This window comes from Erpetoichthys calabaricus, chromosome 6, assembly GCF_900747795.2.
Source record: "Erpetoichthys calabaricus chromosome 6, fErpCal1.3, whole genome shotgun sequence".
NCBI classification, from domain to species: domain Eukaryota; kingdom Metazoa; phylum Chordata; class Cladistia; order Polypteriformes; family Polypteridae; genus Erpetoichthys; species Erpetoichthys calabaricus.
Genome location: NC_041399.2, coordinates 78018816 through 78040867, shown reverse-complemented (window position 1 = coordinate 78040867; position 22052 = coordinate 78018816). Strand labels below are relative to the sequence as shown.

At 36.8% G+C, this 22052-nt stretch overlaps 1 protein-coding gene across 15 annotated transcripts in view; it reads right to left on the bottom strand.

Annotated features, from left to right (window-relative positions):
* epb41l3a (erythrocyte membrane protein band 4.1-like 3a) overlaps window positions 1-22052 on the bottom strand; it is a 275326-nt gene that overhangs the window by 105090 nt on the left and 148184 nt on the right. For all 15 annotated transcript variants that reach the window (XM_051929140.1, XM_051929137.1, XM_051929142.1 and 12 more), the window contains exons 4-5: window positions 11601-11705; window positions 4402-4444 (exon numbers count right to left, since the gene is read on the bottom strand). In XM_051929140.1, coding sequence (XP_051785100.1) covers window positions 4402-4444; window positions 11601-11705 — 148 coding nt within the window. The remainder of the gene's footprint in view (window positions 1-4401; window positions 4445-11600; window positions 11706-22052) is intronic.

The following is a 22052-nucleotide window of genomic DNA, read 5'->3' as shown; positions in this document are numbered from 1 at the left end:
GTGAATCGAATCTCTATCGTCAGCGCCAGAGTTGAAGCCCCTAACGTTGCCGTCAGCAAGTCGGCTAACATCCGCCATGTGCCGTCTTTCAGTTGCGAGAAGCAGATCATAGAATGGTTGAAACTGTTGCCCCTAACGTTGCGCCACGGCGTGTGGTTCGTTTATACCTCGTGTCTTCTCATTAAACTTTTATCTCGCGAATATGTTATTGCAATCCGCAGCGGGAGCGTTTCTATAAACTTAATTTAAACTTACGTTTTACACCGTGCTTTGTTTCCCTTATGAACATGCTTGTATGCTTCACTCGCTCCCTTCTCAATTGTTTAATGAATTTTTTGCTCTTCGCATTTTTGCGGCTCTTCCTTCATTTCCCCCTACTTCGTTCTTTTATCTCGCGAATATGTTATTGCAATCCTTAACGGGAGCGTTTCAATAAACTAATTGAAAATAGTTTTGCATTTACCTTTTTAGTAAAAGGCGAGCTTTTAAGCCTGAGAAATCACCCCGTAAATGCACACGTTTAATTGCACATGTGTTAATATGTATGGTTACACAGTATTAAAAGACAGTGAACAACGTCAGTTACCTTTGTTCCCGCGTTTGATAAAAGGCGAGCTTTTAAGCCTGAGAAATCACCCCGTAAATGCACACGTTTAATTGCACATGTGTTAATATGTATGCTTACACAGTATTAAAAGACAGTCAAAAATTAACGTCATTTACCTTCGTTCCCGCGTTTGACTCGTGCTGTAAATCTTTTCCTTGGTTTTAGTTCACGTGATTACGTAGGAGGCGTGATGACGCGATACGTGACTCCGCCTCCTCCATTACAGTATATGGACAAAAAATATGTTCCAGTTATGACCATTACGCGTAGAATTTCGAAATGAAACCTGCCTAACTTTTGTAAGTAAGCTGTAAGGAATGAGCCTGCCAAATTTCAGCCTTCCACCTACACGGGAAGTTCAAGAATTAGTGATGAGTGAGTCAGTCAGTCAGTCAGTCAATCAGTCAGTGAGGGCTTTGCCTTTTATTAATATGTATAGATATATATACATATCTACATATATATATAGACATACATACATATATATATATCTATATCTATCTATAGGCGGCACGGTGGCGCAGTGGGTAGCGCTGCTGCCTCGCAGTTGGGAGATCTGGGGACCTGGGTTCGCTTCCCGGGTCCTCCCTGCGTGGAGTTTGCATGTTCTCCCCGTGTCTGCGTGGGTTTCCTCCGGGCGCTCCGGTTTCCTCCCACAGTCCAAAGACATGCAGGTTAGGTGGATTGGCGATTCTAAATTGGCCGTAGTGTGTGCTTGGTGTGTGGGTGTGTGTCCTGCGGTGGGTTGGCACCCTGCCCAGGATTGTTTCCTGCCTTGTGCCCTGTGTTGGCTGGGATTGGCTCCAGCAGACCCCCGTGACCCTGTATTCGGATTCAGCGGGTTGGAAAATGGATGGATGGATGGATATCTATCTATATCTATATATCTATATCTATATATCTACATCTAAATCCCCACGAAGTACTGCTTTTAAATTTTTATTAAGAAGAAAAGAAAACCTTTTTAAATTGAGGGAAAATATACCAATAACCTGCGGTGGGTTGGCACCCTGCCCTGGATTGGTTCCTGCCTTGTGCCCTGTGTTGGCTGGGATTGGCTCCAGCAGACCCCCGTGACCCTGTGTTCGGATTCAGCGGGTTGGAAAATGGATGGATGGATGGATATACCAATAACAATTTGTTAAGGATCTGTTTTTTTGTGAAGCAGCCTTAACACAGCTGTTCCGCTGTTTTATAAACGAACGCCATATAAGGTCTTTCTTTTTTCTTGCTTCGCCAAGGAAGGAGCCTTTTTATTTAATCCACAGGTTCTTAGCTTTTTTTTTCTTTTTTTACGATTTTATAGTTCTGTTTGTATACCATGTTGTCAGTTCAGCACTCTGGTTGTAATATGACCAAGCCGTGCAAGCGTACTGTTAAGAATGCAACGTATAGTTGTACAGGAGAAAAGCAATCTTGCCTCAAATCAATGGCAACCTTTTGTAGGTCTATGAAGTTAATTTAAACTTTAGGTTCACACGGTGCTTTCTTTCCATAGTACCTGCACTCATGACTATGTCTGTATGCGTCAGTCGCTCAAATCCCCGCGCTTCGCACCGGCGAAGTACTGCTTTTAAATTTTTATTAAGAAGAAAAGAAAACCTTTTTAAATTGAGGGAAAATATACCAATAACAATTTGTTAAGGACCTGTTTTTTTGTGAAGCTGCCTTCACACGAGTGATCACTTCGAGCTGACTTGCGTCAAATCAATGGCAACCTTTTGTAGGTCTATGAACTTAATTTAAACTTTAGGTTTACACGGTGCTTTGTTTCCGACGTGCTGCGTTCTACGTGCTGTTAGCTAAGACCCGGCACTTAAAAGTTTCTCGCTACAGCAATTTTTAATCCGTTACAAAGTCATCGAAAGTCTCGTTTATACCTCGTGTCTTCTCATTAAACTTGTATCTTGCGAATATGGTATTGCAAACGGCAGCGGGAGCGTTTCTCATTAAACTTGTATCTCACGAATATGGTATTGCAAACGGCAGCGTTTCTATATACTTAATTTAAACTTACGTTTTACACCGTGCTTTGTTTCCGCAGTATCGAAGTGATCACTCGTGCTGCATTCAAACAGTTCACGTAAGCCGCTCTCTTGTGCCTTCTCAATTGTGTAATGAATGTTTTCTTCATCGCTCTTTGGGGCTCTTCCTTCTTTTCAGTTCACGTGATTACGTAGGAGGCGTGATGACGCGATAAGTGACTCCGCCTCTTCCATTACAGTATATGGACAAAAAAGAGGTTCCAGTTATGACCATTACGCGTAGAATTTCGAAATGAAACCTGCCTAACTTTTGTAAGTAAGCTGTAAGGAATGAGCCTGCCAAATTTCAGCCTTCCACCTACACGGGAAGTTGGACAATTAGTGATGAGTGAGTGAGTCAGTCAGTCAGTGAGGGCTTTGCCTTTTATTAGTATAGATATATATATACACGAGGGGGAACCCAAAAATAACCAGAATTTTGTTGTTGTTAGGTTATTTATTTATTTCCGGTTATTTTTGGGTCCCCCCTCATATACTGAGTATACTTTATTCATAAAATATATGTTGTCGTACCTTGCATAACTGAATAACCTTTATGGCACAATAACAATACAATACATTTATGATCACTACAGTATTTGGATTTAATAATCTTTATGTGGGAAAAGGCTGACTCGCATAAATAAGTAGAGCCGAATAATGCAGTCAAGGAGGTAGCACATTTCATCATGTTTGGGTACTTTTCCTCTGTGAGTAAGTTCCAAAACTGTCCAAGAGCCCCCGACTTCAGCTAAATGTCATCCTGTAGTGTCAAAATCTCATCCTCCATTGTAGAGGGGTCTTGAAATCTCAGCAGGAATTTCTCCCTAGCCATCTGTCTCAACGAAAGCCTCTTTTATCATCTCTCCATCTTGGGAGGACTTCTTATGCTTAATGATCGAGTGACTCACCCGGAACAATGCTTCGGTGTGTCTGCCTTTGCTTTTGAAATCAGCTGAGTGAAAAATGACGGCTGTCCAATTAACTGCGATTTTAGTTCCCTCTCCTTTCTCTTTCTCAGATCGCTTTTCGGAAGGAAGTCAGTTTCGTAGTTTTTATTAACAGTTTGAAAGTGCCTTTCCACATTTCCTTCCCTTTCCATCTTTGGAATTGCAATGAAAGATTGACAGATCAGACAAATGCACTTCGATTGTGACATTGTGAGAAAAAAAATCCTCTTCCAATTCCACATCCAGCCTATACCCTCCACAAACAAATTTTTTTTTTAAATACCTTCTTTAGTCGATATAAATTGGAAAGATAACTAGATCACAGCCGGAGTTTTGCAGTAGCTCGTGTGTTTGATCGTGCGTATGGGATGACCAGTGTGTTAGAAGAAAAGAGATCTCAGACTGGCTGCCCTGTATGTCAATCAAGTGGCAAATGCCATAGGGAGGATATATGATAGACTAAAGTTTAAAAAATTTTTTTTTGAAGGCAACGCGATCTACCTGCACTACGTTTTCGATCTACCGGTCGATCGAGATCGACACATTGGGCACCCCTGATCTATGGAGTAGGCATCGGCTAAGAAAGGACATTTTGATAAATCAATATTGTAGAAGTGGTAAAAAACCCTCCTACAACAGAAAAAATGTAATAACCCAAAATTTTGGAAATGCTTTGACTATTTGGGATTTCTGCAATTCATACAATACCAACTTATGAAAGAAACTGAAGAATGCACACAGTATGTCAGGACACATTTCTTATAAATCTACTAGTTAGATGTACCCTTTTCAATACTTGAACATTTAAAAATAAACTTACTTCGTATTTGCTTTTTGATTTCCTTTGCAGGGTCCAACCAATTCTGCAAGACATATAAAAACATTTAAAATAATAAAAATACATCTTGAAACAGATACAAATAAATAACTGCCTTTTAAAGTTCTTATCTATTAAATAAATCAGTTTCTATATGTGTAGAAAACCATTTAAACTCAATTAAAATAACGTTAGCATTGTGTCTCTCTACAAAAATGCAATCAAATAAAAACAAAATCAAAACTAGCTAAGTTATCACAAAAAAGTAAGATATTTCATTAATAGCAGCTGAAATTTACCACAGAATATGAAAAATGACAACCAATAAAGAATTAGACTTGTGCTGAGTAATAACACCTTGGATGCATCACATCTGGTTCAGTCATTTTGTAGTTCTGACAATCTTGACGTACTTCCTTAACCTCACTATGACAGGAGCTGGAAGAATACTAAACCATTAGTAATTGTTTGATTCATTTTCATTGAATGGAAAGGATTTGAAACCAAGTATTAAATATAATTATATTTAATATTAATTTGTCCACTTACTTTTGGTTCTTTAAAATTTAGTGTGTGTGTGATGACTACATACAAGAAAGCCAGTAATTCCTATACCACTCTACCATTCTTAAATACCCTTGACTTAACGCTGAACATCAACATTAAAAGTTCATATTCTATGATTCATTTCAATACCAGCACTCTTGGGAAAACAGCCACACTAATAACAATTGTGTCACTGTCCAAACAATAATAGACTGCACTGTACTAATACATATGTCACTTTGTATATTTTATGAAAATGTATTAACAAACTACTGTGTTCAAGTTAATATGTATGGGGTGATCAAGGATTTGTATGCCTGAAATTTTAAGAGACACAACAATGAAACCAAAATATAAACACAACCAGTTTTATTTTTCAGTCCTCATAAACACTAATACGCTTTATTATAACATTCACAAAAATTTTCCATGCCCCTCAAATAAAACAATTTTTCTTGTTTGCTCAACCAATCTTATGTAGCTTATTTGACATTTTCATGTTTGGTCCAACAGAGGTAGCACTTTATATTAGAAATCCAGTGGGCGGGGTCTGGAAAACATAGTGTGGCATCTTTATTTAATATGTAGTATCTCAGAGCAGCAGAATGTTGACAGCTTTCTGTGACAAACTGAGTACTGCAAACACCAAAGCATTTCAGATTAACACTGACCCATTTTATGGGCCTTTCAAAATTATGAGGTCCAAGGGATACACCCAGGTACAAATTCATTAGCTTAATGTTCACCTTGTTTCAATGCTTCAAATCAAATATCAACATTCTGGGTGCCCAGCACACATAGACTTTCATCATGTTTAACTGATCATGCTAAACAGATTCTACAGTTTTATAACTAATCTGTATAGTGTCTGCTATCTTAAGCATCATCACTTTTGACTCCAAATTATGATCTTATATCCAGGGCCAACTTTGAGACAATGTTCTGTGCTGTGTTGACTGTGCAAGAATGAATGTTGGTAGGTGTACTATTCTCAGCATGATGACCTAGCTCTGAAGCAAAAAACATACACCACAAACAACAAATGTTTGCACGCTGTGATTTGCCACTTACAAAATGGACCAGAGAATACACCTTTTGGGTTTAGGCTTAAACATTTTTGATAAACCCTTATAAAAGAAAAAAATAGCCTTTATTTAGAGTTAAGTATTATCATTGGTCATTGTAAATCTGAAAAAAACAAGATGGCTGTGATCATCTCCTTGTGTTTTATAAATATGTTTAGTCAAACTGACACTTTATTCATATACTTTTGTAGATACGCTACTTCTATTTCCTACCACTCTTAGGCAGCCCCAGTAGTACTGTACTATACCATTGGGCTCCTTCAGAGTGATGTAGGGGTAGCTGGGAAGAAAGATAATTAGGCACTCTCTTTAAAAAGGTGCCAAAAAGATACCAAGGGGATCTTGATCTTCTATTTATTTTTATTTGTACGTTTCATAGTCTATTGGATTACAACTACAACCACCATGGATTATAGTTTCTATCTGGATGTGTCCTTAGCCTGTTTGTCCATGTGATTTCTTCTTCGTCCGAGGAACGCTCCTAATCACGCCAAATCATCATGCAACAACAGAAATATGGTAGGACAAAACTTTACATTTCCTTCAGAGGAATTGTTCATGGGGGTTTTTCATTCCACACGCCACTGTCATCGGCACCTGCGTATTTTACTGTGTAGTGCTTAGTGTTTCATTCAGTTTATTTGTGCAATATTTCTAAATAATTTTCACCATTGGGAATTGGGGATGACTTTTGCATATGCATTGTTTGTTTAATAATTTTTTTTGCCTTCTTTGCTTAATATATACTTTTTATGTTTATTATTATCTTCTTTATTGACTCATTGAGTCTCTTTATTGGTATCTCTGTGTGTGAGTGCTGGGTATGTTCCTAGGGTCCCCATAATAAAATATATAAATCACCACTGTATGATTCTAAGCATTGTTGCAATTGCTACATGTCTCTGTTACCTGACAGCACACAGCAAACTGTTTCTCCTAAGGCCCGCAAAGGACTCGGCACGTGTGATTCTAGCTTTACATCCAATGCTGCTGGAATAATAATAATGCATATTGTGTTGCTGAGCTTATCTCTGTACTAGGGGGCTCCGCCCCCTGCTCGCTTCGCTCGCCAACCCCTGGTGTTGGGAATGACAAAGAGCGTGATGTATGAATCAGATATAGAATAGTGTGACGGTGTAGATGATGCAAATAGAAAGCAAACAATAAAGTGTGTGGCACAGTGTAAAGGTTTATTTGAAAATTTCTTTGTACACGCCGTTTAAGTGTAAAAGGTAATTCCAGCTCAGAACTTGTAAGGTCATTTAAGATGGTTATTGTTGTGATCAGAGTCAAGTTTGTCAGAGCTTAGAAAGAGTTGTGTCTCTCCAGGAAGTAATGGAATGACTTGGGTATTTATGTATTCCACAGTAATATTTTTTGGACATAATATAGTGCGTTGTGTTAAAAGGGGCATTTGGTCTAATGAGATTGCTGTTCCAAATCTCCCTGTAACTAAGTCGTCGCAGATAAAGGCTTGAGGAATTGTAATAATATGTGGCTGAAGTCCATCTGTATTGGTGAGTGTACCATCTCTCAGTTGTAATAAGCAATTGTTATGATCTGGTTCTGGACATCGTATCTTTTTTACTAACTGTATCTTTTGAAAGCAATGCCAATTGTCTGCGTATTTTAAGGTGCAATGAACAATAGCTGAGTGCATGGCATCTGGAAGAATAGCTAATCACTGTCTAAAATCTCCTCCTCATAAAAGTACCTTTCCTCCAAATCGAATATTATTATTCATAAACGTTTGTAGAAGTTTATGAATGGTGTTGAGTAAGTGACTTCATGCCATTGAACATTCATCAATAAACAACATTTTTTCAAGACGGATGTCACGTGCAGTGCCACCGTTAATGTTCATAGTGGATACCGATTTGTAGGATCTAATGTAGTTGATAAAGATTTCACTTTCAGGTACATCGTCAGTTATAAGCTTCTGTAGATATTCAGTATATGAATGTAAAGAAGGAAGTCTAATTTGACCCTTTTGACAACAACGTGTAAATGTATAACTTGTATTGCCAGTTGTTTCTTCAGGGAAGTGAACTGAATGACAATGATTGCAAATGACATTCATTAATCCGAATGAATTTTCCTGGTGTATGTTTTGCTTGTGCCGTTTGAGAGGCGCGTTGTTGCATGTGCAGTATTTGGGACGTGTTGTTTTGGAGCTGTAATCGATTTGCCTGTGCTGTGTGAGAAGCCCATTGTAGCCTTCGCTGCCATTAACGTATGTCTTGAGACGGGAGGTGTTTCGTTTTGAATCCGTGCCTGTTGCGATGCAGCACTTTGATTGATAGTTTGCGTCATGTGGATCTAGGATGTAGATTTGTGCATATTTGCGTTGATTTGTTTCAGGGTGCACTGTTCCAATGCGATGCAGTATTTGTGCACATATGCGAAAGCAGTATGGGCCATTGCCTTTTGGTGGCCTGATATTTACTCCGGTAGATGCAAAAGCAAATGAACTATTGTAGGATCTAATGCAGTTCATAAAGTTTTTACTTTTAGGTACATCGTCAGTTAGAAGCTTTAGTTGAGCTTTGCGTTTTTGGAATTGAGACATTTTTTCTTTTAGAAATATGGATAAGTAATAAGGAGTATTGCACTCACTGTTAATATGGAGCCTTTTCTGCGGTTGAACGGTTAATAGTGCCTTATTGTAATGAGATCCACCTATGCTGCATAGCCGTCTATTTTGTTGTTTCTTTCGTGTTCGTGTGTTTGTTCCTGTTATCCTTTCCTTTTCGTTTTGTACCCGTGACCGTATATTCATGACTTGTTTCTTTCTCAGCATGCGAAATATGGATAAGTAATAAGGAGGATCGCAGTCACTGTTAATATGTTTCCTTTTCTGCAGTTGAACGGTTAATAGTGCTTTATTGTAAGGAGATCCACCAATGCTGACACCTATGCTGTCTAGTGTGAAGGTGTTGATGTTCACTTTAGAATATGTGGCTTTGGGTGTCACTTCTTATGGATGTGTGTGTGTGTGTGTGTGGGGGGTTGAGGATTGTTGTCGCGCGAGCGTCTTCTTTCTTTTTGTGTTCCTGTGTCTTGTTGAATCCCCCTCTTTGTGTGTGTCCCATCCCTTGCTTGTAGGGTCTGTGGGGTGGTTTTGTGTTCTTTTTTTTGTGTTCCATGGGCTTGTTGAATCCCCCTCTTGGTGTGTGTCCCGTCCGGTGCCTGTAGGGGGGGGGGGTGGTGCCTTGCTGTTGTGCGCGAGCCTCTTTTTTTTTTTTTTTTTTTTTGGGTCTAGTTTCGTGTGCAATGTGTTTCGTGCTTTGCCTGCGTTTGACTACTTTTTTATGTGCCTTTTCCTTTTTTTCGGTGCTCGTTGCGCCTCATTTCTCCATTTTTCCTGTGCTCACTCCTTTTTTTCTGTGGTCTTGTCCACCTCTCGCGGCCCCTCATCCGCCTCTCTCGCCCTCTTTTGTCCGCCTTTCTCGGCTCCTCAGCCGACTCTCGCGGACTCTTTTTGCGCCTGCGCAGTACGTCTTTTTGCAGCTACAGCCCATTACCGGATGTGCCTGCGTCCATCATCCGGTTTAGCATTCTCGGTTAGTAATATGGATGTTCAGTTCATTTCCATAAATTTAGCGATTTTTGAAATATTGGGGCAGATTATTTCAGCCAGGAGAAGAAATAATGTGATCGCCTGAACATTTGCATCTAGAAATGGATTTTGTGGACATTTCTACCTGTGACTGCTGATATAGAATGCAAGGCGAGTGCAATGGTCATGCGCAGACTGCAAAATTCTTAAATGTAACTTGGTTAAAGGTTTACTTGACAACATAAACAGATTATTTGTGGAGAAATCTACCACTGTTAATCAGGTTTCTCATAGGCCAATTATCTGATTTCTCTAATCAGAACAGGGATTTTCATGGCATTTTAGAAATCGTGTTTCTTTGAATAATCGGGTTATTGAAACATGTACATGTACTGTCTTAAATAGAGTTAATTTACCACACCATAAGTTTAATTCAATGTACAAATTAAATGTAAAATGAAATCAGGGGTGTTGCTATTCCAATAAAGATAATTAACATTAGCTACTACAGTTACCCTGGTAACATTTAAAAATCTCTTATATCACTACCCTTCCCCATTTGATTGAGAATGTACACACAATAAACAATGGCCCAACAAGTAAAGAGTTTTGCCTGAAAGATTCAAAAAAACATTTTAGCTTTCTAAGTTGAGATTACCTAAAAATGAGGAACAAAGGACCCACTAAATTGATTCCAAGATGAACCCGGAAAAAGTCATGCAGTTTTTACAGTATAAAAAACAATTATTATATAAGGAACTTAAAAAAAGAATAAGTATCTCCATTTCATGTTACTATCCAAAATATAACAAGCACATAAGTATAATAACAGATTAATAAACATTAATGTTGCACTTTAAAAGCCTAAAGAAACTGGTCTTGTATCTACATAATTGTTTATGTAATAGTATGACCTCACACTTAATAGCTCATTGAATACAAGATTTTTAAAGCTGTTTTTTTAGTTTTATATTATAATTGGCAAAAACACACAAGAATACAGCACTGGTTCATACTAATTTTGTTTCACAACAATAGCAATTAGCAGATTTCCAAATGGATCATATATTATTATGTAATGTCAAAAATAATAGGGAAACTAAAAATTAGCTAAATCAGAAATACATTATATCAAATTTAGCTGCTGGTTAATAAAAGATTATGGAGTAGACTGTAGACAGCATAAACTTAATTTCAAATGAATAAATAACCAGCATTATAATACAATGTAAATAAACCAAGTCTCACTATTTAAAATATATAATATATAATTAAATAAAAATGTAAAAATTTGTATATCACATATTTTGAGTAAAGCCCTGTCCATTACTACAAGAAGAAGATCATTTGATTTGATGCATGATATTGGATATGGGGGCAATATTTTGCAGCCTGTCTACATAATTTTACAATTTCTACTCTACAATTGTGCAAGTAATTTCAACAGATGTTGTCCTATTCACATGTTTACATATGTAGCAGACACTTTCCTTGTGTGAATGTAAATAAAATAAATATGTTGGTATACCTGTATAAAATGCAAAGTGCCATCCAACCAAACTTAAGTTTCATAATCAACACTTTTAGTAAGGAAAGATTAAAATTTGCAGGTCTTATCATTATTTTATCTACACACAATAGTACTCTGCAGAAGTAGAAAAACTTGAAGAAAGAGTTGTTTTCAATATGACAGACGGAGTATTTCCTCATCATCTTGCTACAAATATTTAATTATGCAATCATACAACCACGCATGACTTTGAATTGTAAAATTTAAAAATGTGCTTCAAATTAAACATGCAATGTGCAAATAATCACATGCAATTAGCATGTGCTATTATCCGTATGATGAAAACACTGCATAGTTATACAGTTAACAGATTTATAGTTAATGAACAGTTACAAAGTATTTATCTACAGCAATTAAAGATAACCAAAGTGATATTAAATAGGAACACTTAATACATTTATTTTATTTAAGGTATCCAATCTAATCTGCTTTTACAGCTTACCTTTTGGTTTTCTGTATCTCGGAATGTTATTCCGAAGTAGTCCTTTTCAAGGAGATTGAGGTGATCACATACTTTGTCAAACAATGCTTGTCCTTTTGCACGTTTCTACAAAAAATAAGAAAGATGAAGGCAAAAAGATACAATTTAATGCAAAAACTGAACACACATACGAATAAAGAAAAAGTTCAAAAGCTTAATCAGTACAGATCTTAGAACAATGCACTGCATATTGAAAAGCTTTCTCCCAATCATTTAAGGTTTCTCTTGAGACAAACTGTTCCTTAAACCAGTAATTAAGACCATATAATCTTTGCTGTCCATCTGTATATGGCCAAAAACAGTTTCCAACATTTTTTTTTAACTCCCAAACACATAGAGGGTAATCAAATGATCTCATCTTAATCAACTACAAAAATATTATTGCCCAGACAAAATTACAACAAAGTAACAAAGCAACTTTTTAACCAAAATGATTTAGTCACTCTCTCTTGCTCAATACAACACATCTGTTTGTCAAGGAATTCTACCATAAATGATGTACTTAAAATGTGGAGTTACAAATGGTTAAATTATGAATTTGGGCTATGAAGTATCTGAGGTCAAATTTTACTGGAATTATATCACTGTTTGCCAGACTCACACATTTCAACTTCTTAACTGATCCAAGTCCCCAATCTATTAAAAACTGCTGTAGTATTATTCTCACGAGAATATCTAGGTAGCGACTGAAATGCTACCGAGTCAGGAAAAGCTGAGTTTACAGTATAATATGATTTTTAAGTCTGATGGATCTACATGTACACCATTGCACATTCTATTTAAAATCTTGCTCTTAAAATGTTGCAAAATACTACAGAACATCAGTTATCTCAAAAAAATAATATCTAAACCAAACTAAAAAGTGACATGAACTTAAAGAGTTTGTAACGTGAAGTACCTATTCCAATGGGTTTGAACTGTTCATTACTTGGGATGGAAAAGGTATGACTACTTTATCTGTTTTAAACCTAGTATGTGCTGAATAGAATGACTCATTTACTGTAATTTAAGAAGGCTCATGGTAACAACAACTAACAAAGGAAGCAGGCATACATACAGAACACACAATATGGAAATAATCTATTACAAGAGATACAGATGCTTTTTAGTGGTCAAATTTTATTAAATTATATATGCCAATAAAGAGCAGACCAAATCATTATATAACCATTAAAATATCATACAAGTAAGAACATTCACCCCACTGCCCCATACAGTCAAAAACTACTGAAAAAAAAAACTAGAAATAGAGCTGGAAGGACAAGGAGAATGAAGCCTTGAGGAGTATAAGGGAGCAGACAGATGAAAAAAAACTTCTGACACAGATCACTAAAAGGCTGAGACCATCAGACATTTAAAGTACATACTGTATGTAAAGATGTGCCTATGATTTTGGAAGGGCCAAGAATGCAGAGGTGATGATTGGAAAGACCCACAACAAATATTTACAGGGCTCAGATACAAGAAATGTGCAAATTTAATTGGAATGTGCTGATGACGGAGGTTTTTTTGCCATGTTTCTGAGAAAGCATAAGATGTCATCAGCATAGAGACAGATTACGTGGTAGTTACAGTGTGAGGTAAAGGTTAGGTCTGAGTTAAGTATAATAACTGCAAGTGGTTCCTGAGAAAGATTTAAAAAAAGAAATGAGAAAGTAGACAGCCTTTATTTGACACCTTTAAAGATTTGGTAAGGTGGTAATGTTATCAAATCAGTCAGAATGACAGCAGTGGAAAAAAGAATACAACTTTAAGATCATATTAATGTAATTGCACTAAAACACATCTGATACAAACCTGACAGGGAGATTCTACTTCAGACACTCAAAGACCTTTAAGCATCTACGAAAAGCAGAGCAGAAGCCCATGGAAAATTTGGAATAGTGTCAATAATGAGAAAATGACACCGCATGAATGAGACTTGTCTAGTGAATAAACTAATTTAGACATTATTAATTGAAGATGACAATCCAAACGCTGTGAAAGTAACATTGCCTCCAAATTAATCAATGGCACACGATGATACTTTGAACAATCAGTTTTTTGCCTCATTTTAGATAGATAGATAGATAGATACTTTATTAATCCCAATGGGAAATTCACAAATTTTAACAAGTAGGCTGAAACACGGCAGTGTGCATGGAATTGTTCAATCCACAGGAAAAGATAGTTGCATTAAGCATTTGAAAAAGAGGGTCATATAGTTGTTTCCAAAATGCCAAAACAAGTTCAGGCGGTAGCTTGTCCAGGTCTGTAGCCTTCCCAGAGTTTAAAGGGTCTAAAGTTCCACTGCAAAAGACATCTGAAAATAACTGCCACATTTCAAAATTCACTTTTATTATCTTAACAAATCTCAATTTTAAACAGCTTTAAAGTATCCCCTAAATTTTAGAAATTCACAAATGCTCAATTTATTTACCTTAGCAACCTTCAATTTAATTGACTGCTGACTGGACATAAAATGCTCGAAATGATGAAGCATAATGAAAAAAATATTCAGGTCCACCAGTAATTAATTGTTTGTTTCAACATGAACAAAAAAGAGACTCCGTTTTGATTAGACCCATGTTTTTCCTTGACCAACTGCTTTTGTCTGCAACACTGAACTGACATCCTCTGTTGCAAGGTATCAAGTCCCATTCTGCACACCCAGCATGCATAATAGTCATCTTTATCTATATTGCTTGTTAACTTCTTTCCCAATAAATGCTCAAACCCATTTTTTAGATTTTTAGTATGCATCTCCCAGCATGAGGTTGGGAGCATGTGCTGATCACGTGTTGCCACACCCACTACGCGCCGAACCACCTGGATTGGGACCAGAGTACAGCGGATGACACCTCAGAACCACACTGGAACAATGTGTGTTTTTTTATGGTGGCTGGAGTGCTAATCCTGCCACCAACCCCCAAGTTTTCCCTGTAAGTTGGAGGACCTGTTTGCAGGGCTGGATGCAGATTAATGTCATACCCAGGACGAAGCAGGTTAAGGGCCTTGCTCAAGGGCCCAACAGAGTAGAGTCACTTCTGGCATTTATGGGATTCGAACCAGCAACCTTCCGATTGCCAATGCAGATCCCTAGCCTCAGTGCCCAAGGACACCTACTAAATAATAATAGTGAGAACGAAATACAAACATTTTTTTACAATAAAACATTTGGCACATTCAGTTGTTTCATTTGTAAACCAAGTAAAGACTGGGCCCTAAATTATATAAAGGGAAGACAGGGAGGGAACATTAAGTCTTCTGGCCTCTAGAACCAAAAAGAAGCACAACTCAGGCAAAAAATTGATTTAATAAGGGCATTCAATGTTTGAGCAATCACAAGTGATTCAGTCTTGGTTTCTTATGTGTATAACTGGTAGACAGGGGCAGTGTGCCTGTGAACTTTCTCCTTGCTTGCATCACTTGCACTAATTTCTGTGATGAGCTGTGTTGTCAAGTGTCATATCTGTTCGAAAGCTAAAGTTTTCATGCACTTCTTTTAAAGAATACCACATTTTATGCTTTATAGATACAGTGTAAGCAAAAAAGTAAATATATTAGAAAAAAAAATTTAAAAAATACAGTACAAACATGTACTTAGCAATATTTTTAAATTACATTTGAATATATACTTATACCTGTATTTAAAATGAATATTTCTATCTAAACTTTTGGCTAATACGACAGCCCTGCTTAACAGAGGGACTTGCCAACCAAAAGGAGCTGAAAGTGTCCAATTTAAGTCAGATACATATTTCCAAAACAAGTGGGTAGAAGGACAAATAGGTTGGTGCAGAGAGGGAGGGTGTTTGCATAATAGCAGGTTATTGTATGAATTTGTGTCCATTCCAAAAATGATCTCATAACCAAAATATCTTAGAAGTTGCTTTGTTATAGATGGAAAAATGGAAGCTCAACATGGGTGGAAGCATCATCAGCACATATAAGTTTACTTCCATTGATTTTCATTTGTAGATTGCAAAATTAACCCAGTTCATTAGAACCTGATACATGAACTTTAAGATGACCAGTCCACAATTTTTGGACTGGATGCTAGACAGTGTGGCAACTTGGTAAACGTCATTCCCCAGATTAGGCACATCTTTAGACGGCAGCAGATATATTGACAAGTTGACCTGTGCACCCATCTACTTCCCCTAGATCCTACTTTATTGATCCCATCCACTAAACCCTTCTCAGAAATGAAAAAGTGGATATAAACAATGAAATGATTTATCTATCCAAAAACCACTTTTATCATTCAGTCTTAAGCTTTTCTTGAAGTAACATTATATTACTAAAGGGTTGTGTCCCAAAGAAATGAAAGAAAAAAAAAACATAATTAGAAAGAAACACCAAGTGCTGGGCTTCTGTCTCTGCACACATGCCCAAAATTGGAAGCTCCTGTGCATAAAGGATCAAGGGAAGAAAAAAGCGAAGGCATGATATTTAAGTCACCCATAAAAACTCAATTCACATTTATGCACCTCACAAAAAAGGACAGTGACAAAGAACTCAAACCCCCACAGTGGAAAAACTTAAAAGTTCAAACTTCTAGAAGAGTGAGGCAAGACTCCACAGAAGAAAACATGAATTGCAGAGTTCATAAGGGTTAGGGTGAGATGTTGATGGCTCTATGGCCTGTTCTGAATCATCATATTTGACACTACATGAAGTGTGAAACCACTTTAGATAAGCAGAGAAGAAAAGGAATGTGTATAACCCAGCAGCACAAGCTCCTTTTATAATGGGTTGTATGCTTTTCCAGCAGCAGAAGTGGCTGGACTGAAGTTTTGGAATAAGTAAATACACTGACCTCTGTAAGAGGGTAGGAGTTTTCTCTACCTCTTTCAAAACAATCCTCATATTTAAAGAGTCATATTATTAATAGCTTCAGGTGAGAAAGAAGAAATCCTGTGACACATATCAAAAAATAAGGGAGAACCCATGAAAGGAAGGAAATACTGCTGGCCACATTTTCATCAAAAATTCAGTTGTCCTGTCACACTCCAAAGTTTGCTTTAATCCCAATACTACATAAATTACTGTAACTATCTTTTGTCTTCAAACTACACTTCTGATGACGAAAGGTTGTTATGTACACACTGAAGGAATGAACTGAACAGTGTGACTGGACTTCCTACGCTATTAGTGGGAGTATCACAAAAAACAATTTGGATACACACTTACATAATATGTAAATCAGTACATATGAATGTTCTCTGCCTTTGTAGTGGAGAAACTGGCATGTTTTAAGGCTTTTGTTTTACATTTGAAGTAATCCTCCAATTAGTCACATTTGAAAATTACTTGAGGACATACTTAAAAAAAATTAAAATTACAGCTAACTTTAAAAATCTAGTATCTGGGGCAAAGAAAACAAGACTGAGATAAAGTACAACTACAAAAATAAATAATCCTTTAATGAAATTACAGTAGAACCTTATCTTACATTAATTAAACTTACTCAAATAGACCTTTACATAAACTGGCAGTGAAACATAAAAATGGGAAAAGAATTGAAATCGGTGTGATTAATTATTTTCTTATAAAGTGCAAAAGTGGTGCTAAGCACTCTCCCTCTGTCTCACTCAGGGTGAAATGTGATGGAACAAGAAAGAGTAAACATGTAGCTTCTTTACTCTCGCTTTCACGCTTACTGAGGCACAAGAAAAACCAAAATGTGTTCCACCCTGTACTCTTACTCTTTTTTTGCCACCTTGACAGGTAAAGGTTTGTCAGAACTGAAGGTGTGCTTCTAAATGATCTCACACTTAACACAATTGCATCGGTGCCTGGTTGCACAAAATAGATGCATGTTCCCTATACTCCATCTCATTCTCAGAAGTGCTGAAAAAAATTAGATGCACTGCTCACCATACTCTGTCTCACACTACAGCTGTACACAGTTGTGTGCTAAATAAGACATTTTTCTCTAATTCTCATGCTCACTATAGACCAAGAAGGAATGAGAACCATACCTCCATTACTATTGCCATGTTTAACTCACTTCATAGAGCTTCTTATGTACAGAAAAGATTACATCTTTTTGTGTCATAAGAAAAACATATTTCCAATTTTAATGTTTGTATTTTTTTGTTTCTTTTTTTAATGTTACAACATCTGTTTGCTTAAAGCTGAATTTGCACAGTTCAGGGTTGCACAAAATACATCAAACAATGCAGTGTAAGTTTATATCAAAAAGTAATATCAGCAGGAAACATAACTGATTTTTTTTCAGTACAGCAGTAAGGAGACACAAAAAGGCAGCTCTAAAATGCACAAAGATAAGCAGCAGTGCTAACTGTAGGGTGTAAAAAAACATAAAAGCAACAGTTAAAAAAGAAATCAGAACTGTCAAAATTAAGCCAAAGAAGAATATTGCTAGCAATGAAAAGATAACCCGAAATCACAAAATTAAGTTAAATGTCTAGGGGAAAGAGAAGTTTTCTAAGACCAATAAGGAGGAAATAAAACATACAGAAAAGAAAATAGCAATTGCACTTAATTCCTGTTTTTTTGAAACTCTTAACTTAAGGCAGTCACTAATATGTCAGTTTCTACCATTAATTTTAAAATATTTGAGATTCTGGAAAACAAAGTACCAACATACTAATATAAACAAATTAAAAACAAATCACACACAATTGCTAATGTTTACTTAAGGCTGCCTAAAGAACCGAGTTATTATATTGTATATCAAATGTAAAACAGTGTAATGTACAGGGATCTATATTATGGTGTATTGATACTTTCCAAACTTAAATTGAGGTCTGGATGTGTCTGCATTGATTCATACAGTTGAGGCCATATGTTTACATACATGTATAAAAACTGTCAGACTCAAAATTTCCCAACTTCTTACATATCACATTACCAAATAATTCATGTGTTAGGTCAATTAGGAGTATCTACTTAATTTCCATAAAAGTTTTTCTTCAAAATAATGATTAAGGGACAAATTTATTTAAACTTTTAATCACTATGTCATATTTCAGTGTGTCAAAATTTTTGGTGGTGCTTAACCTGAAGCAAATGCCTCAGATATTTCTCCTGACAGAAGTAGTGTTATTAAATCAAGATTGTGGGCTTCCTTGATCGGACACACTTCATCAGATTCAGGTCAGGATTTTGTGATGGCTACTCCAATTCTGTCACACTGTTGTCTGCAAGCCATTTTGTTACCACTTTGGAAGTATGCTTGGGATCACTGTACTGTTGGAAGACCCATTTGTGACCTTGCTTTAACTTTCTGACTGATGCCTTGAGGAGTTGCTTCAGAATTTCCAGTTAATGCTCCAGCTCCTTCACCAGTTCGTTTATTGTTATATTGGGGTTCTGCTGAACCCTTCAAAACAAACTTCATTCCTGGGAGTCAATTTTTACCTCATTGCTGAACAATGCAAAGTCCGTATTATCTCAAGCTTTTTATATTTTTGTACAATTGATTGTACGGTTGCTCATAGTACCTTGAATCTTTTGGAGATGGCCCCTAAGGATTATATATTCCCATTGTCATAACCACATGAAGGCACTGGCATCTACATGTAGAGCATTAAATAAAGCCACAGTAATCTCAATTAACCACTAATCATGATAATTAGAAACTCAGAAGTAGTGATGAGCAAACTCCACAGTGTTCGCTTCACCTCGAGTTTGTACGTGAAATGCATTTAAGTCAATGGGGAGGGACTAACTGAACTAGATTTGACTGGATTATAATAGTGCAATCATTTTTAAAGTGTCCCTTCCAGCTAGGAAAATGTCTGCAAACTACACTGGGCTGATTATTGTGGCCTAAAAGGTGACCTGAGTTTTGTGGCAGCAGTGCCAACCACTGCACCACCATGCCTTTCTGAAATCAAAAAAGAAAGAACGCAGTCGGAAACGCACAATCATATATTTAATCAAAACAAAGCAGAAATTGCAAAAACATTGTCAAAAGTCAGAAAAAATGTGTAGATCTTTTAAAGGCAGAAAATTTAATGTGTTGTGTCAGGATTGAAGGTGTGTGCTGGCTTGGTCTTTTTTCTTAAGTTGCACTGGAGGGTCTTCAAACTGTCTGTGCTGATTTTTGCACTTTTTCTTCTATCAAAAACATAGAAATGTCTTGTAAATAGTAGTAAATCTTTCATTATTACTATTATTATTTCATAGAGTCTCCTGTGGTTGGAGGATTGGGTGTCAGGCTCCTTCAAGATTAGTTTTTTATCTCCATGTGGCTAATTATGCATGTATAAGGCAAACACCTCCTTCTCTTATACTGATGTGGAACTCGAAGATCGACCTGCATATTTGGTGACAAGCAGAGGTAACTTGTTATTTATGCTGTATATGTTTCATAAAAATAAAATTTTGAGAACTTGCATTATTTGCTTATCTATTCTACCACTAAGTACCACAGAGTCTATAATGCAAATGATCAGTTGGCTGTTACAGCTCCATGGGATGTCACACTGGCCTTGCAAAACATTAATGGATGCTGGGGAAAAAGCTATCCTAAACCAACTGAATTATCAGTAAATAATATGACGAAGAAGGGTGAATGCAAATGCAGCAAATTCGCTACAAAAATTTGAGGAGATTCAGTAATCAACACTACTCAGAAGCTCCTAAAAGTAATTACGTCAATTCCTGAAGTCATCCATGTTGTTTAAAGAGACAGTCAACTTGGTGTTATGTAAACTTTTGATCTACTGAAAATATGACAGTGACTAAAAGCTGAAATAAGTCTCTTAATCATTATTTTGAAAAAAAAAAAAAAACCACTCTTAGGAAATTAAGCAGATACTCTACTAAATTAACATATTAATTGCTTGGTAAAGTGTTATGTGGGAGTGTGGAGAGCTGAGTTCAAAGCTTTTAGCCAAGGTGTATGTAAACTTATGGCCTCAACTATATATTGTAAAGCAGCTGAGTGAAAAGAAAAGTCTTTTTGATTACAGCTTCAATTCCACATCTGTATTTTCCACAAATCCCCTATTTAGCATATAATGAAGTCGTAATATTTCAGCTATTTTAGCATTGACTTCTTCTTCATCTACCCTTCAATCCTGGCTACCTTAATCTCTTTACCTGCTTCAGACTTAACTACTAATATTTATATTGGTGATTCCCCTCACCTCCAGTAACTATCATGGTTTTATTCTACTTCTCACTTAACTCTTTCAGGGCTGATGTCAACTTTTGTCAAAAAGAGGAGTTGACGATGGTAATCAACTGTAAACTGTGACAAAACCAGCCATTATGTTGGCCTCTCGTTGCTAGAAGGAAAGTTAGATTCATTGGTTTGACCGAGATTCCCTGAGCTCACGTGAGTAGCAAGGCGCACACAACGGCAAAAATAGCACTGAGATCTGGCAAGAGATCTAAGCGAATACGTAAAACAAAATGCTCCGTGGACAACGTCTTGCCTATAATTTCTGAACTGGACTATGACTTGTTGGACTCAGATTTTGATACAAGTGATCAATGTTAGGTTCCAGCTTCAGCTGATCGGTTCCCAGCTAGTAGTGTTACTGACAATGTTCGCCAGGGAGGACTGCCACTTAAAAATGACAAGAGGTAGAATCCAGATTGTAATGCACTGCGACCGTGACCGCCGCCGTTGCTGTCCCAGCCATGTGAAGACAGCCTGGCAGCAAGCCTGCCGCTCATTCTTGCCACACTTGCAGCCACAGCATGCAGCAACAGACGTTTTATGTGGATTTCTGTGTGAAAGCATCATTTTTTGGAAAAAATATTCAGCCCTCAAAGAGTTAACAGACCTCTTTTTCCCATACATGAACAGTTTCATGTTTATTTGCAAAACACAGTGGGAGAATCCTTTCTCCTTTGCTGTCAACAGTCATTTTTTCACATGTGCATACCACACATTTTCATCCATCATTAATGTCCCAAGTTACTATAAACAGCCTTACTATTTAAAAGCTGCTAAGTTATATGCAGTTTTTAAAATGTGGTACGCAAAATGGTAGTTAAGTGGTTTAAGTCACCTTCATAGCTCCCTGTTTTGTTACCAGCTTGGGCGACATGTATGTGAAGTTTTAATTTGAACTGACAGAACTAATGCTATCAATGTATCAAAAATAGACTTTAGAACAACTTGTTCAAACAGATCTCCTCAGGAGAATCTGGTTCCCTCATAAATTCAAAGACATGTTATGATGATCTGCAACTGTCCAAATGAAAGTGAGTGTGCCCTGTGATAGACTGCTGTTCTAACTCAAAGCCGTTCCTGACTTGTGCAAAATGATAATGGAACATGCTATTGAATATTGTAGAAACAATCTGGTACAGACAATGGATAAATAAAGTACTTGTTTGCCTCTCTAATAAATAGACAGTTTACATCCATTTCTACATATCAAGTATTGATAGATTTCTTTATTCTCTTCCCTACAATTTAGCCTCAACATTCCTAAAAAT